This window comes from Trichomycterus rosablanca, chromosome 20 (genome assembly GCF_030014385.1).
Source record: "Trichomycterus rosablanca isolate fTriRos1 chromosome 20, fTriRos1.hap1, whole genome shotgun sequence".
NCBI classification, from domain to species: domain Eukaryota; kingdom Metazoa; phylum Chordata; class Actinopteri; order Siluriformes; family Trichomycteridae; genus Trichomycterus; species Trichomycterus rosablanca.
In genome coordinates this window covers 18,465,424-18,482,638 of record NC_086007.1, presented here as the reverse complement: position 1 = coordinate 18,482,638, position 17,215 = coordinate 18,465,424, and the positions used below count along the sequence as shown (strand labels likewise).

At 37.5% G+C, this 17,215-nt stretch overlaps 1 protein-coding gene across 1 annotated transcript in view; it reads left to right on the top strand.

The window, feature by feature from the left end:
• The first annotated feature begins 8,181 nt into the window (after window positions 1-8,181).
• megf6 (multiple EGF like domains 6) overlaps window positions 8,182-17,215 on the top strand; it is a 55,711-nt gene continuing 46,677 nt past the window's right edge. The window contains 4 exon segments of the mRNA XM_063016478.1: window positions 8,182-8,306; window positions 9,320-9,454; window positions 11,922-12,031; window positions 13,044-13,148. Coding sequence (XP_062872548.1) covers window positions 8,182-8,306; window positions 9,320-9,454; window positions 11,922-12,031; window positions 13,044-13,148 — 475 coding nt within the window.

Here is a 17,215-nt window from a genome sequence, read left to right as displayed (position 1 = left end):
TTTTGGAAAAAATGGATGCCGTGTGCTCCGGACCAAAGATGGAAACAAGCAACAAGTCCAAAAGCCAGGGTCTGTCATGGTATGGGGTCGTGTCAGTGCCCTTGGCAAATATCATTTACACTTCTGTGATGGCAGCATTAATGCAGAAAAGTACATTGAAATCTTAGAGCAACATATGCTGCCTTCAAGACGTCATCTTTTCCAGGGAAGTCCTTGCATTTTTTAACTGGAAGAAGAGGGTGCAGGTACTGGACTGGCCTGCCTGCAGTCCTGACCCTTCCCCAATAGAGAATTTTGAAAGAAAAAATGCAACAACGACGACCCCGTACTGTTGCACATCTTAAGACGTGTTTGCAGGAAGAATGAGACAAAATAAAAGCCAAAACACTAAATCACTTGTAACCTTGGTGCCAAAACGTCTTTTAAGTGTGGTGAAAAGGAATGACAACATTACAAAGTGGTAATTTAGACTTGGTGGTTCACAAGCCAGTGTTGATAATGGCCAGTATTTACTGTGCTTTACCATTAAAGATTGGTCAGCTGTGTTTTAGCAGGGCTATTTCATTAATACCTATTATTTTACAGATTGCTTAATCTGGGTCACACCGGGTCCACTGTTGCCTTGGCACCCATCCAGTGAATGCCATCATGCACCTATGTATTAATAATTCACATCCATGGGCAGTTATAATGTTTGGGAAGTAAAAAATAACTAACGAAAACTAACAACTACTCGTAGACGGTGACCAGAGGCAAAGAGGATGAATGTGGATTAGCTGTGAGGCACTTTTCCATCTGTACCACTGTGATATTATTTAAAATATTAAATATATATTATCGTAGACGTCTTTATACTAATGCAATATTATTATTAAAGACAATTTAAAAAGCGAATCTACTGCAGAATCACAAAATAATATACCAATTTAGTTATATAAGATACATTCTACTATATGTAGTGAGCATAAACAGGGAGCAAGGAGTGAGTTAGGATGGAGCCTCAGTGACAGTGGTCGCCCCTGCTGTGGAGCAGTTTACTGAGGCAGCAGAGAACAAATAAGACACACTTTTCTGCATGAGAGATGAGCCTGCCTTAGAGACTTTTATTTCATTGCTCTTAAACACCCAACGACTGCTTTATAACAATTTAGTTTATAAATGTAGTAATAAGTAGTAAGTGCACACTGCAGAGGCATAGTGCATATTTAATACTGCTGGATCATTACTGATACGTTGAATCTGTTCGAACTGTCCTGTGTGATCTTCAGTTTAAATCAGAAGTGCAGAATGAGCGGCTGGAAACTTTGGTGCTGGCTTGTACTGGTGGTTTCTTTAAGTTTTCTGCACATCGGTTCAACTATTCAGCTACAGTCCGATATGTAAGTAACTCAGCTTTTATTTACAGGACGTTAATTACGGTAAATACTAAATAATGAATATGCATGGAACGACTGCTTATCTTAATAAAATCAAATTGTATAATGTTTCATTTCGATCCACTTAAAAACAACCAAGTAAAAAACTTGAAAGTAAAAACAAAAGTTTTGTTAACGTTATTTATCTGAACTGACGAAAGAGGAAGATTTGTAATGAGTTCATCGGATAATGAATTGCAGGGACCAGAATTGTCCACTAGATGTCACCTTAGCGCATGTTACTACATCATTTCAAGACCACAAAATTACGTATTAACGTAAGTAATTTATAAAAGATACAAACCAAAAGTATAAAAATGTCTACATTAAATGTCTTTTTTTAAGTTGGGAAGGTAGAATAAATCTAAATAAAATGCAATATCAATAGCAAAAATTGATATCAATAGCAAAATCAGTAGCAATGATTTGCAAAGTCTTGTTGATCTGTATTTCGTTAAAACAATACAAAGACAAGATATACAAACCCCATTTCTGAAAAAGTTGGGAGTTTTGTATAATGCAATAAAAGAATCTGTGATTTGTTAATTCTCTTAAATCTTTATTTAGGTGACAAAAGTAGAAAAAAAAAAGATTTCCAATGTTTTGATCAATTTTATTGTATTTTGTTAATATGAACACATTTAGAATTTGATGTTTGCAACACACTTCAAAAAGTTTGGACAAGGACAGAATAAGAGTGAAAGTTTATAGAAATTCGAGGTACAGCATTTCACAATAAGCAGGTGAATTGGTAACAGGAGAGGGAATCATGGTTGGGTCTTTACAAGAAATAAAGTTGTGACTTACCATTTTGTGCCAAATTTAAGATCAATTCAAAAAGAGCAATTCTCAGTGCAAGATCGCAAAGAATTTAGTTTTTCACTATCTACTGATAATAATATTTGAAAAGATTTAGAGAATGAGGAGAGACCTCAGCCTGTGTATGGCATTGCTGTCAGCTCTCAGACAGCATTGCACAAGAAACCATCAAGCTACTGTGATATATATATAGCAACATGGGCACAGGAGTACTTCAGAAAACCATTGTTACTTAACACAATCCGCTCGTTGTCAAAGATGGAAAGGACCATTCAGACTGTCATGGCATCTGGGGTGCATCAGTGCCCATGGCATGGGTAACTTGCATATGTGTGAAACTACAATTGATGCAAATATATTGGGATTTTAGAGAGACACATGCTGCTATTAAGGGGATCTCATTCCATAATCTGTCTCCTATTGAAAATGTATGGTGCATCATGAGGAGGAAAATCAGGCAATGGTGGCCACAGCAGCTGATGCTTCATATCAAGCAAGATTATAGAAAAAAATCACTTGCAAAACTGCAACTATTAGTGTTCTAAGTTCCCAAAATCATTAAAAAGTCTTATTAATTGGAAAGATGATGGAACACAGGGGTAAACATGTCTCTGTCCCAACTAATTCTAAATGTGGTTTTTTTTTTTTACAAAAAAAAGTATTTTGGTAAATAAAGACATTGGAGATTTTATATTTCTACTTTTATCAGTTAAATAAAGATTCAAAAGAATTAACAAATCACAATTTTGCTTTTTATTGCGTTTTACAAAACATCCTACCTGTTCTGGAAATGTTTTAACTAAACTACTCAATTGATTTTTGTTTGTTTTTTTGCAGTTTATTCTAAAATTTAAGGCTGTAAAACATTCCAATGTGGGACACTGTCATGCTTAATATTGCAATACATCTCCCTTTTTTCAACATTGTTCTGAATTATGTGGAACTGAGAAAACCAACTGTTTTTTGTCATTCTTTCTTGATATAATACTTTAGCTAATGAACAGTCCAGGATGTCTTTTGTCTCTTTTGTCTGCTTCACAATGTGCCTTTAGCTTTAGCTATTTTTAACAGAAGACAGGCCTGGGCTGCAAACTGGACTTGTCCCAACTATTTTTGCAATGTTTTAAAGGCATAATATTAGGAATTATCATATTTATTTATATTTACTTGTACTTTTATTTATGAAATAAATACAGTTGATATAGTAAAACATACACTAGAATTTATATAAAAAGTCTACCAGTAGAGTAGACTCTTGACTAAAGCCCCAGTTTTAGCTTAAGAAAAACAGCTTCAACGGTGGGTATTGTGCTGTTTTGACTCTCAACATACCTTTTAAAATTATGGGTAAAGTTTAACCTTGGTCTCATCAGACTATAACACATTTTCCCACATGCTTTTGACAGACTTGATGTAGGATTGCGAAAAGTAGCGGAGTTGTTTGTTTTTCTTTGTAAGAAACGGTTTCTGTTTAGCCATGCTACCCCACAGCCCAGACATATCAGAGTATGGAAGAATTTTTTTTTCTTGTCTTTTCATCACTTTTTGTGTGATGTCCAGTTCTTGGTAATGTCACTGTTGATCCATATTTTATTCACTTGTTGTTGACCATTTTCACTGTGTTCCATGTTTAATAATGTACACTGATCAGCCATAACATTATCGGCTTCACTTACCATACAGAAGCACTTTGTAGTTCTACAATTACTGACTGTAGTCCATCTGTTTATCTGCATGCTTTGTTAGCCCCCTTTAATGCTGTTCCTCAATGGTCAGGACTCTCCCAGGACCACTACAGAGTAAGTATTATTTGGGTGATGGATCATTCTCAGCACTGCAGTGACACTGACATGGTGGTGGTGTGTAAGTGTGTGTTGTGCTAGTATAAGTGGATAAGGCACAGCAATGCTAATGGAGTTTTTAAACACCTCACTGTCCCTGCTGGACTGAGAATAGTCCACCAACCAAAAGTATGTCTAGCCAACAGCGCCCCGTAGGCAGCGTCCTGTAACCACTGATGAAGGTCTAGAAGATGACCAACTCAAACAGCAGCAATAGATGAGCGATCGTCTCTGACTCTATGTCTACAAGGTGGACCAACTAGGTAGGAGTGTCTAATAGAGTGGACAGTGAGTGGACATGGTATTTTAAAACTCCAGCAGCACTGCTGTGTCTCATCATACCAGCACAACACACACTAACACACAACCACCATGTAATTGTCACTGCAGTGCTGAGAATGATCCACCACCTAAATAATACCTGCTCTGTGGTAGTCTGTGGGGGTCCTGACCATTAAAGGACAGGGTGAAAGCAGGCTAAAAAGGTATGTAGAGAAACAGATGAACTACAAGTCAGTAATTGTAGAACTACAAAGTGCTTCTATATGGTAAGTGAAGCTGATAAAATGGACAGTGAGTGTAGAAACAAGGAGATGGTTTTAATTTCATGGCTGATCAGTGTATAATGCCTTGAATATTTTAATCCTACTCCTGACCTTTCAACAATGAGATTCTTTTGATACTTTGTAAGCTGAAAGCTCTCTTTGTGATTGGTTAAGTCTAAACGCAGCCACACTACCGATTATAAGAGGATATGTACACTTATGCAACCACATTATTTTAGTTGGTTTTTCAATTGAATTTCACAGATTATAGGTCAAATTAAAGTTTGATATAAATTTTAAATGAATTATTTCGGTGTTTTTTTTAGCTGTATTTATATCATGTTTTGCCATGTTGTCAGTTACATACCTGTAAAAGAAAGTGCTTTTATGTTTTCATTTAAATTTTATCTGCTGGCCCAACTTTTTGGGATTGGGGTTATATATAACCCAGTCCTTCATAAAATATGTACAAGGTCAGCACATTTTTTATCTTTTTCTGAGAATCAGCCAGTGTCACCACCTTTTTGGGTGTTATGTGGGAACCAATTTGGACAAGTAAGCTGCCCCAGAGGTGGTATGACAGCCCTTTTTGAAGTGGACCGTCTGTTTGGGCCCACACTGGACATGGGCTGCACCAGTATTTACTCTTTTTAATTATTATTTATATGCATTTCCCCCCAATTTTCCTCCCAATTTTGTCATACCAAATAACCCGATTGCATTTTGCTTCCTCTACTGCTTTGGACCTCTACTACTGATTGAGAAGAGCCTTGACAAACACACACTTCTTCTGACATGTGTGCAGTAGCTTTTCACTTGCATTAGGTGGGATCCGTATATAGTATATAATATCCATATGTAGATCCGTATAGCTTCATGATCCCTGCCTCTGTGAAAATGCCAGAAGAGGTCAGAATTACAGCATATAGAATTCCTTCCCACCCTCGGACGAGCCAGTCATTGTCTGTATAGGTGCCCGGCCTGCCAGTAGCAGAGCTAAGATTCTTGTGACAACTAGTTTTAATTTTTGTGCTATTCATTTTCTATTGGATTAATTTTCAATTATTTGATGTTTCAACAAGATGCAGTGTTAAAAGGTTCCTGGCATTGAGGTGGTTGTGATCTTTTCTTTTGAATCAGTTTACATTGAAAGAGTTGTAAAACATTTCTTCAAAATGCAGCTTAAACATTTACTACATTGTCACAATTGGGACAGGGGAAATATAAGGCTAAGAGGTTACTGTAAACCAGCAACACCCATCAGCGTCAGTGACTGCTATGGGCTCAGATTCATCTGAGATTGACTAATGCACCAAATTCAAAAAGACAGCATAGATAGTGGTATGGATGTGTGTCAGGGGCCAAATTCTGCAAATCTTGTACTGGTAGAGATATGGAATTAATAAAGTACAACCCTAACCACAATCCTAGAAAAAGAAATCTATGCATTGTTTTATGAAGCCAAGGTGACCAACATTTAGGAAATTGTTGGTTTTATTTCTGTACAGGTACACTTGGGGGGGGGGGGGGGGCAGCAGGGACATCTGCTCTGTTCTGCTCTCCTCTCAACCTATCTTCTTTTTGAAGCTCTCACTCCTCGTCTCCTCTGGTCCCATATTCTAATATATTCAGTGTTGGTCCTTTTCATTCTCACCCCTATATCACCTGCTCTTACTGTCATGTCAGCATCCTTGCATCCTTTCTCTCTCCCGCTCTCTGTTATTAGTAAACAACTGGTATTCTTACTGTGATGTTCAGAAATTATGGAATGAGTATTGACCATATCTGATCTCACTGGCAATTATTAAGACACACCAATCTCTTGTGCTTCTGAATACTTCTATCATCTGACTGGTACTCATTTTCCTACTGCTCTTAACTTTTCTTTTTTCTGATGCTGCCTAATATCTTCCTAATAGTGCGTAGTATCATTAAACAATTCAATTGTCAAGGAATGTCAGGGAATTTTAGTGCCTAAAAGTCAAGGCCTCAAGCTTAAGCTAAACACCCGTGATCTCTGATCCCTCAGACGGCAATATATCAATAAGTGAAATAACCACATGGGCAAGGGATTACTTTGGCAACGCTTTGTCAAGCACTACAATAGAAAGTTACATTTACAAATGCCACTTAAACTTTACCTTGCTAAAAAAGCATTATGTTAACCATGTACAAAAGTGAGTTCTCTGGACTCTGAGGCATCTGGGATGGACCATCACACAGTGGAAACGTGTATTGAGGTCAGACAAATTAGTTTTTCAGATCTTGTTTGGAAGAAATGGATGTTGTGTGCTCCAAACCAAAAAAGAAAAAAAAACATCCAGACTGTTATCAGCAACAAGTCCAAAAGCCAGAGTCTGTCATGGTATGGGGCTGTGTCAGTGCCCTTGGCAAAGGTCATTTACACTTATGTGCCACAGCATCAATTCAGAAAAGTACACTAAGATTTTTGAGCAACATATGCTGCCCTCGAGATAACATATTTTCCTGGGACATTCATGCATTTTTAAACAAGACAATGCAAAACCACATGCTGCACACATTACAAAGGCATGGCTGCAGAAGAAGAGGATATGGGTACTGGACTGGTCAGCCTGCAATTCTGACCAGGTATTGGACTGGCCAGCCTACAATCTTGACCAGAAGTTGACAAGACAAAACATGAAATATCTTGGGTTCATACTGTCTGCAATGTAATGAAACACTGCTTTTTTACATCGCTACAATGATTGACACTTTAATGAGAGTTCACGTGGGTTTTCTAAACATTACAACATGAAGAAGTTTGTTTGTTTGTTTATTAGGATTTTAACGTCATGTTTTACACTTTTGGTTACATTCATGACAGGAATGGTAGTTACTCATTACACAAGGTTAATCAGTTCATAAGGTTATATCAAACACAGTTATGGATAATTTTGTATCTCCAATTCACCTCACTTGCATGTCTTTGGACTGTGGGAGGAAACTGGAGCACCCAGAGTAAACCCACTCAGACACGGGGAGAACATGCAAACTCCACACAGAAAGGACCCGGACCGCCCCACCTGGGGATCAAACCCAGGACCTTCTTGCTGTGAGGCGACCATGCTACCCACTTAGCCACCATGCCGCCCCATAAAGACATTAATGTTAGTTGAATTCTGGTTGCTTTGTTAATATGTGGCTAGTTAACTTTTTTATGTAACTTAGCTATGATGGCTAACATTAAGGATGGTTGGTTGATTAGCACTCGCAAATTGTCTTATTTTCAGCAAAAAATGTTTGGTTTCTACTTTATACAATTATTTACCGTTTTCAACAAAATGTTTTTTATTGCCAAAATGACAGTTCCAGCACTAAATGACATTGATGTTAATGTTGCCTTTTCATAAGTCAGAGCATGTAAAGACTTAGCTGAAGTGCTGGTGGTACAGTGTTACAAGAATAACACACAGTAAGAAGTATTGACAGGTGTAAAGTGGAAGTAGGACTGCTGAAGGGTCAGCTCTGAGTCCTTTTTTGTTTGCAGTGGTCATGGGAAGGCTGATAGACGAGGTTAGGCAGAAGTTTCCATAGACTATGACATTCGCAGATGACACTGTGATTTGTAACAAGAGTAAGGAGCAGGTTGAGGAGAGCCTGGAGAGATGGAGATATGCATTGAGAAGGGTGATGCAAGTTAGCAGGAGTAAAACGGAGTACATGTGCGTGAATAAAAGAAAGAGTGGTGGGAATGTTGCAAGAAGCTGAGGTATAGGAAGTTTAGTACTCAGATTTCCTCCACCTCATTAGCCAAATGGATTGGCTAAACAAATGTATCTCTAGGTCTCATTCAGTAAGGAATAGTACGTGTGTAAAGCTTTGCAGTGGACTGGTCACTCAGTGTTTGTGGGTGGGCTTCAGACCTAACAAAACTCAATTAAAAATAAAGTAGACTGAAGCTAATAAGGTGGGGGTGCCCTCCTACAGAAGCAGCAGGTGAAGATCGGGAGAATCTTAGCATCAGGCATGGAAGTCTGCCTTTGTTCTTGGTTTTGCTGCCATTGGTTCTGGTATAGTTCTTAGGGTTTTTCTGAGAGCCTGGGTTACCACAGACCAGTGGATTGAGTAGCTGGTAATTCTGGTGACTCAACTTTTGTACATTTCTTATTATCTATTTTTTCCCACTTTTCGAAGTGGTTGTGTATTTTTACTGGGTGTGTATCACTGATGCTGTTGTAAGACGAGTGCATGGGCACCTGAGTTTTTACATTCACTGGGAGCAGCTAAGGCTTATCTTCCTGTGTGGAAAACTTCCTTCGTTTCTTTACTGGATGAGCTCGTGGAGTGTGATACCCCCTGCTCCGACGAAATGCACTTGTGTATTTGTTCTGTCACTTCTACAGTTTGGCCTGTGGATTTTGTTTGGGTTCTTTTGGTTACTTTTATTCATATATTTTTTGACATTGTTGTGACCACCTTTTACTTTTGTCATTTTTCTTTAGTTTGTGGCACTTTAGCCTCAGTATTGTTTTACATTACATTAAGTGTCCTGCAGGTGATTTTTTTGACTATCTTACAGGCTTTAGGCTTCACATTGCCTTCAGAGACAAGCTGCGACCTGCCTGATTTTAAAAATGGAATAAATTAATGAATAAATGAATATCTGAGTACTTTGTTTATTCATTTACTGACCAATATCCACAGCAGAATTATCAGTATCATCTTTTAATTTTAGGCTGAACGTGTGTAAGCAGGAGGAGGTACAGATGATGGGCATGTTGCAGCCATGTGTTCAGGCGTTTACACGAATGGTGAGGGTGTGGAGACAAGGTTGCTCACCCCAGCGTTGGTGCATGGGCTTCGAGAGAAGGTAAAACACCTAAGCCCATTTTAAATGTAAAACCTGAGTAACCTTTGCAAGTAATGTCTTAGATCTGCTAATTTCACACGGCAGTTTACCAAGTTACAATGAAGAAATTTAGTGAACCCGATGTGACATTATTATAATTATTTCACTTGCAGTAAATTTGGTTAACAACACCAAGATAATAAAATCTCTATGACAGGTGGGTCTGTTACACTTTTGAACATTTATTTTTTAAAGAAAAGATTTCCAGATCTGACCCGTATAATACAAAAAATGCTGCAAAGTAAGAATGCTTACAAAAACAAAAGTGTTAATGGTTTATTTTTGTAAATGAACAAAGTGCAAAAACAAAAGAGGAATCTAAATCAAATCAATATTTGGTGTGACCACTTTTTGCCTTCAAAACAGCATCAATTCTTCTAGGTATACTTGCACACAGTTTTTGAAGGAACCCGGCAGGGAGGTTGTTCCACACATCTTGGAGAACTAACCACAGATCTTCTGTAAATGTAGGTTTGCTAAAATCCACCTGTCTCTTCATGTAATCCCATACAGACTCAGTGATGTTGAGATCAGGGCTCTGTGGGGAACATGTCATCACTTCCAGGACTCCTTGTTCTTCTTTATGCTAAAGAGGACACCATTAATCCTGACCAAATCCCCAACTCTATTTGCTAAAATGCAGCCCCAAACCTGAAACCTCTTACTTTGCAGCATATTTTCCACACCTGTCTAAAACTTTAAATAATATATTTATTTAGGAATCAAAGTTATCTAAGTTATCCAACATCCATGTAAATGGAAAAAAGTATTAGCCTGCTTAAAAACAGGCTTTACTACCATTATTGACAATGATCACAGCTTAACACTTTCTGTAATCTGATATTATTCTTGAGTTCAAATGTGGACTATATTTTAACTTTATTTCATAGTATAATATATTAAATACAGTAGACCCTTGACTTACAAATTTAATTGGTTCCAAAGGGCTGTTCTTAAGTCAAAATGTTCGTTAGTTAAACCTGTTTTTCCCATAATAAATCATGTAAATAGAATTAAACCGTGCCAGACCTCCCAATCCACCCCCTTACCTAACCTTTCTAATGTCTTAAATGGTCTTTTTTGTTATAAAACAAGTATATTTGCCTTAAATCTTAAATTATAGAATAGACATTCCTGTAATAAACAATAATAAACAACAATTCACAGTAGTACTGTACATAAAAAACACACATTCAGTACAGTGGCGTGTGCTGTACCATACACCATAATACATTTCCTTTTTTTATAAAATGTATCTACCAGAAACATAACTCTCATATTTCTCTATTATCTCCTTCTTTATTTTAATAGTATTGTATTTTGTAGGTGTAATTGCACGAAAGAAAGAATACTTTACGAATTCCTTCTTCTCTCTTACTCACTGTCCCCGCTGCCTGATACACAGTGACAGCTACTGGCAGGAGCAATTATACAACCCAACAAATGTAATAGACTTTTTAATTTTTCAACACTACGCTTTCTCTGCAGCTTCTTTGGGGACATTTTAATATTGAATTTTACAAAATGTAAAGAAAACACCGGAAAAACACCGTCCGCTCTCCGAATGTTTGCTCACTGTATATATATATATATATAGAGAGAGAGAGACGGTTGGAGTCAACTTGTTTGTGACGTCACGTGTTTCGCGAATTTCGGTTTGTACGTTAAGTTGAAACAGATTGCTCGTAACCTGAAATGTTCGTATGGTAAACTGTTCGTAACTCAAGGGTCTATTGTAGTATAGATCTATACTATATTTCAACTTAATTTTATTTGTATTTTGGATTTTTGTTTTGCTGCCTTAATTACACCTTATTTTTAGCTCATGGAATTACCTTTAACATTCTGTCTGTTAGAGAATAGATTTCATTATTTTCTTGGTGCAGTAAAACACTCACACTGTTACAGCCATTTCTGACTATTGGTATAATGTTTTTACCATAAAATGTTGTGTCTTTTGCTAGACCTAAAGAGATTATTGTTATCCAAAAAGGTCATCTATTCAAGTTTTTGAGGAGCATAAAGGTTGTATGTAAAACAAGAACTTCAAGTTTGTAATGGTTAGCAGCGGTGTCTTGCTATCTCTTTTTTCCTTTTTTCACATTCTGGAGTCATAAACACTGATATTATATGATGCTGGGGATTATATGTCGTTTTAATCTGCTGGATAATTGTATTACTTAAATTAAATTGAGCTTTTTAAAATGTTGTCTTTTTTACACAACATTCTCTTTGTATTACAAGTTTTTTTCAATGATGTTTAATTGCCAGTTGTGACACATATGCAATAAAAAAAGCACACAGTGTTTCACACCACTGTATATACTTTTTCTTGTGTCAAGCTTCTGTCTTTTAATATAACTTTTATAATTACAAATGCAAGTCTAACAAAACTTTCTAACTTCCCCCCCCAATCTTTTACTTACAGGACAGCTTACTTTACAATGTATAAGCAAGTGTACAGTATGAATCTGCAGACTGTGTATAAATGCTGTCCAGGATGGACCCAGCGAGCAGAGGAGAGAGGCTGCTTACACAGTGAGTACTGTATGCTTCAAATGTTGGTGTGTGTGTGTGTGTCCATGTGCCAATGGAAATTCCAGCAGCTAAACAGAAAACAAAAAAAGCAGTGACCTTCCCACGTACATATCAGCATATATCATAACAGCATTTCTATGGAGCTAAAAGCAAAAAACAAGTAGCTGCAGCAGTGGTAGCGGGAAACACTCAGTATGGACAGAACATACCGGAACAGAGCACAATATTTACAGCAAAAGCCCAAGCAATCCTCATGCCACTGAAAACAAGATGCCAGCAGACAATGATCTGCATAGTCTCAAAAGCATATTTTCAAAAACTTAAAACACTTCTGCTTGGTACCTAGACACTGTGGTCTTAAGTGAAATACAGCAGACACTACAGCAAAAAACTCCTTGAACATTAAGACCAAAGTCTCATTCCCCCAACAGACCTAAAAAACACAATAATCACCTATTTCATAAAAAAGATGTATTGCTGAATGAATCAAACAAAAAACCAACAAACTATATGAGATAACCCCAGACATTAAAACAAAAAAATGCCTAATATCTTGAAAGAAGATGTACAGATGATGCAGGATTCAAGGCTTGTTTTTACTATGCTGCTAAACAGACCAGCCTTGTATTTTATTTAGGCACTATACAAAGTGGACTCATTCAAGTAGTTTTAATAGGGAAGTTGTGCAGCCAATTTCTCATGAAGGACATTCTAATTTTCCTTTAGTGCATCCTAAAACATTTTGTGTCAAAGATCTTTAAATAAGAGCAACTCATAAAAATAGTGATTTTCTAAACACTTTTTGTTTACAATTTAATACTTTTAAAATACTTAATTCACTTTATTTATATATTGAGAAGTGGAGTGTATTAAACAAGATTTTACATAGAAGATAAAGATTTGTGGATTTTGTCTAAGCAAAAACACTATTGTACAACTAAACTAAATCATATTTTTATTTTGTACACATAGAAAGCCTAAGATAGATCTGTGTGTGTGTGTGTGTATCAAGGACTATGTTCCCCAGACACCTGTTTTAATGGAGGTAGATGTGCACAGACAGGGGAACGCATGTGTGATTGTCCGGTTGGCTTCCAGGGAACACGCTGCCAGTATGGTGAGTTTAAAAACATTGTCTGTGTGCATGTATGGTTGAATCCATGTTGATATGTTTATACACTAAGTGAGATATGCACACAGTCCCAACCTTTTTTTTTTAATTATTTTTTTATTTTTTCCCCCCTCTTTTTCCCCCCAAATTTTAGCCCCCAGTCTAGTCGTGTCCAATTACCCTGAATGCTTCCTCTATACTGATTCGACCCTTCACCGCTGACTGAGGACGCCTCTCAACTGACATGCGCCCCCTTCGGTATGCACAGTCAGTACAGATAGTGCATTTTTCACCTGCACGAGTCGAGTTCATATACTTGACGGGCACTGTGTACGGAGGGCCACACCCCCATCAGCATTATTCCTCAGCCCTGTGCTCAATTGGATTCAGGTCTGGGGAACATGTAGACCAGTCAATGGCATCAATGCCTTCATCGTCCAGGAACTGCCTACACACTCTTGCCACATGAGGCCAGGTACTGTCCTGCACCAGGAGGAACCCAGGGCCCACTGCACCAGCGTAAGGTCCATAAAACATCATCCCAAAAGATTCAGTTGTTTTTTTGCAAATATTAGCTGTGTTTCTACTGGCTAGACTCTTGAATTATCTAGCCAAGAAAAACATCTTGAGTAGCATCAACAAGGTCTGTCCAAATTTTTGAACAAAGAAGGACTAGAAACAGGGGCAAGATTTTGCCTATGGGAAAACCACAACATAAAGGATTTTGTGCAGAATCCATATATTACCATGATTTGACATCAGCCAATTCTACAATTTCTGTTACCCAATTAGCCAAAAGGGCTAAGAACTTACAAGAAAATGACTGAAGCCACTTTAGAACTGTGGTTACCGTGTACATACTGTGCATTACACAAGACACAGAATTCTGTTGTAGCTGTTTGAGGCAAAGTAAGTGGAAAATAGCATCTAGTGAAATGAATCAACGACAGGTTTGGAAGCTGATTTTCCATGTAACCCATGTTGCTTTGATTGCCTCAGTAAGTGGGATGTCCCAGCCACACATTTTCATCCAGAATTGTTGCAAAATTTGCTTGTGTGGTAAATGGAATTATAAAACTTAGTGGGTTATACTGAATAACTAGTAACTCTGAATATAGGCTCTTCATATTCCACAACTCTATGTTTATCCCAAAGCAGGAAACAGTGCCAGCTTAATTCCAAGACACCTTCTCTACAATCAATGTGATTATGTTGTCAAATTGTGTTCTGTTTATCTCTCTGTACTGTGAAATATTGACATCACAGATCGCAATGGGACTTTTAATGGTATAGCTTGTTTAATTTGAAGTAAAGGGGTAGCATTTCTTTATATGTCATCAATATTAACTATAAACTGATGGTTTTGGAGTCATAACGAGCAATGGCTTCATCATTTACATTTACAGCATTTAGCAGACGCTTTTATCCAAAGCGACTTACACAATGAGCAATTGAGGGTTAAGGGCCTTGCTCAGGGACCCAACAGTGGCAACTTGGTGGTGGCGGGGCTTGAACCGGCAATCTTCTGTTTACTAGTCCAGTACCTTATCCACTGAGCTATCACTGGCCCTCATCATCTTGTTTTGAGCTAGTAATGAACTTCTAATTGCAAAATAGGAGGATGTCAGCTAGCCAGAGTTTCTCAACTTTCTGGCAAAGGTCACCCAGGGAACTGCAAGTGACGGTAAAAACACGTTGTTGATCACTAGGGGCTGGAAAAGGAGTTTGGAATATCCAGCCTAATCTAGTATTGATGGCAGCTGAAGCACCAGCTGGACAAATGCACACTTGCTCTATAGTGTTAATCAAATGGGGTTTTCAGCACCAATAAGAACTAATGGCAGAACCCTAGAAAAAGTCTTAAGTGGTACACTCTGACGGTGACATAATTGCTGCTGTAATGTTTTAACTTGACAGGTCTTTGATAGTCTTAACTCATTTGCATTATGGATAGTATATCTCTTCTTGGGTTTATCATTGGATAACATGTAGAAAATGCAACCCTCCAGTACCACAGTATCTTGATGCAAATGATCTAAGAGAATTTGATACTTATAATGCTCATATTTAGATAGGCATTAGGTTATTCAAGGACAGTTACAACAAAGGGCACAGGGCCTAAAGAGGAGCCCAATGACTAAACATGTAATAGCAATAAAAGCTTAACCACGATGCAGTAAACGTTGTAAACTCACAGAGTGCAGCTGTAAAATGCTGGTAGCATGTAAAATTCACCTATTTTGTGTTGCATTTACATTTGCTTCATTTAGCATACGCTTTTGTGCCAAGTTATTTAAGTTATTATTATCACTAAATACAGTTTGAGGAACTTGGGGATAAGGGCCTTGCTCAGGGGCCCAACAGAGGCAACTTGGCAATACTGGGGCTTGAACCAGTTACCTTTTCATTTCTGGCCCAGTATCTTAACCGCTGAGCTATTACTGCCTTGTGTTGCATCATTTACTACAAATTCTCCAAATATTTCTGGAAGGAACATCTGCACAAGAACTGTGCATTAGGAGCGATGTGAAATAAGCTTCCATGGCCAGACACAGTCTAAGATCACAATGTCAAGCGCCAACTAGAGTGTTGTAAGGAACACTTGGAGTGATGAAAATGTGGGTCTCGCCTATTGTAGTGCTTCCCTCCCAACTATCTTGTTGCTGAATGGCCACAACTTCCAGTAGAGTCCAAAATCTTGTGAAAAGAATTCCCAGAAGAGTAAAGCCTTTTAAGTCACAAAACTGGGTCAACTTTATATAAATTTGCTGGGTTTTAAAATGGCATGTAAAACTAGCCTAAGTGGGTGTTATAGTATGTTGTCCACTTACATTTGCCCATACTGTGTATATCTTCGGTAAAACTTATGTAACTGTCTTTCTCAATTGGTCTCGCTTTACTTTTAATGCACACTACATGTAAAAGAATACACTAGCGTTTCATAAGCACTTCATAATAGGCTTCCTTAGATGTGTGATCATTGCTGGTTTCACAGACTTCATCCTAAGTCATCTACTACTGCAAAAACGTATCTTAGATCAACACTATTGATTGTGATCTAGTATGAGGTTTAGGATCACTTTATCTGCTTTCAATGCACTTATGCACTGCTGAATAGAGATCATTCTGATCTCTATTCAGCAGATCAGCAGGGTCAAAGGTTCACCCTCAGCCATTGACACATTTATTCTAACCTATCAATCCTAATTTATGTGAAGATCTTGGTGCTTTTGGTTTTGAAAGTGACTTTTCCAAGCTTTCTTGCAAATAAGTAAATACATAAAAGAAAACACGAATGGAACTACATGTAATTTTTAAACATGCATTTATTTAAAACCTTTATCACTGCCAATAGGTCAAAAATTTAGAAAGTGTATTTTGATAACGAAACCAAATAATAGATTTTAAACAACTAACTACTTAAACTAGTTGGAATAGTCAGGTAGTCCTTTTTGATTTGTAATGTTTTGCGAATGTGGGTTAGTTTACAACCATGACCTGTTCAGACTAGTGTCAGAGGCATAACACATTAAAATGTTACAATGAACAGCCTAAAGACCAAAACAAAATTAAGCACTTGATGTTGCAGTATGACTGTAACCACAGTGACTTACAGTCCTGGGATTCTAGTGTCACTGCTAGGTCCTTGTGAAACTACTGCTGCCAAAAAAGAAATGTAAATCTTTAGTTGTACAACCCCAAATCAGAAAAAGTTGGGACAGCATGGAAAATGCAAATAATAAAAAAACACAGCTTCTTACATTTACTTTGACTTTTATTTAATTGCAGACAGGATGAACCCAAGATATTTCATGTTTTGTCTGGTCAACTTCATTTAATTTATTAATAAACATCCATTCCTGCATTTCAGGCCTGCAACGCATTCCAAAAAAAGTTGGGACAGTGAAGAATTTACCACTTTGTAATGTTGCCATTCCTTTTCACCATACTTAAAAGACGTTTTGGCACCGAGGATACCAAGTGATTTAGTGTTTCAGGTTGTATTTTGTCCCATTCTTTCTGCAAACACGTCTTAGGATGTGCAACAGTACGGGGTCATTGTTGTCGCAGTT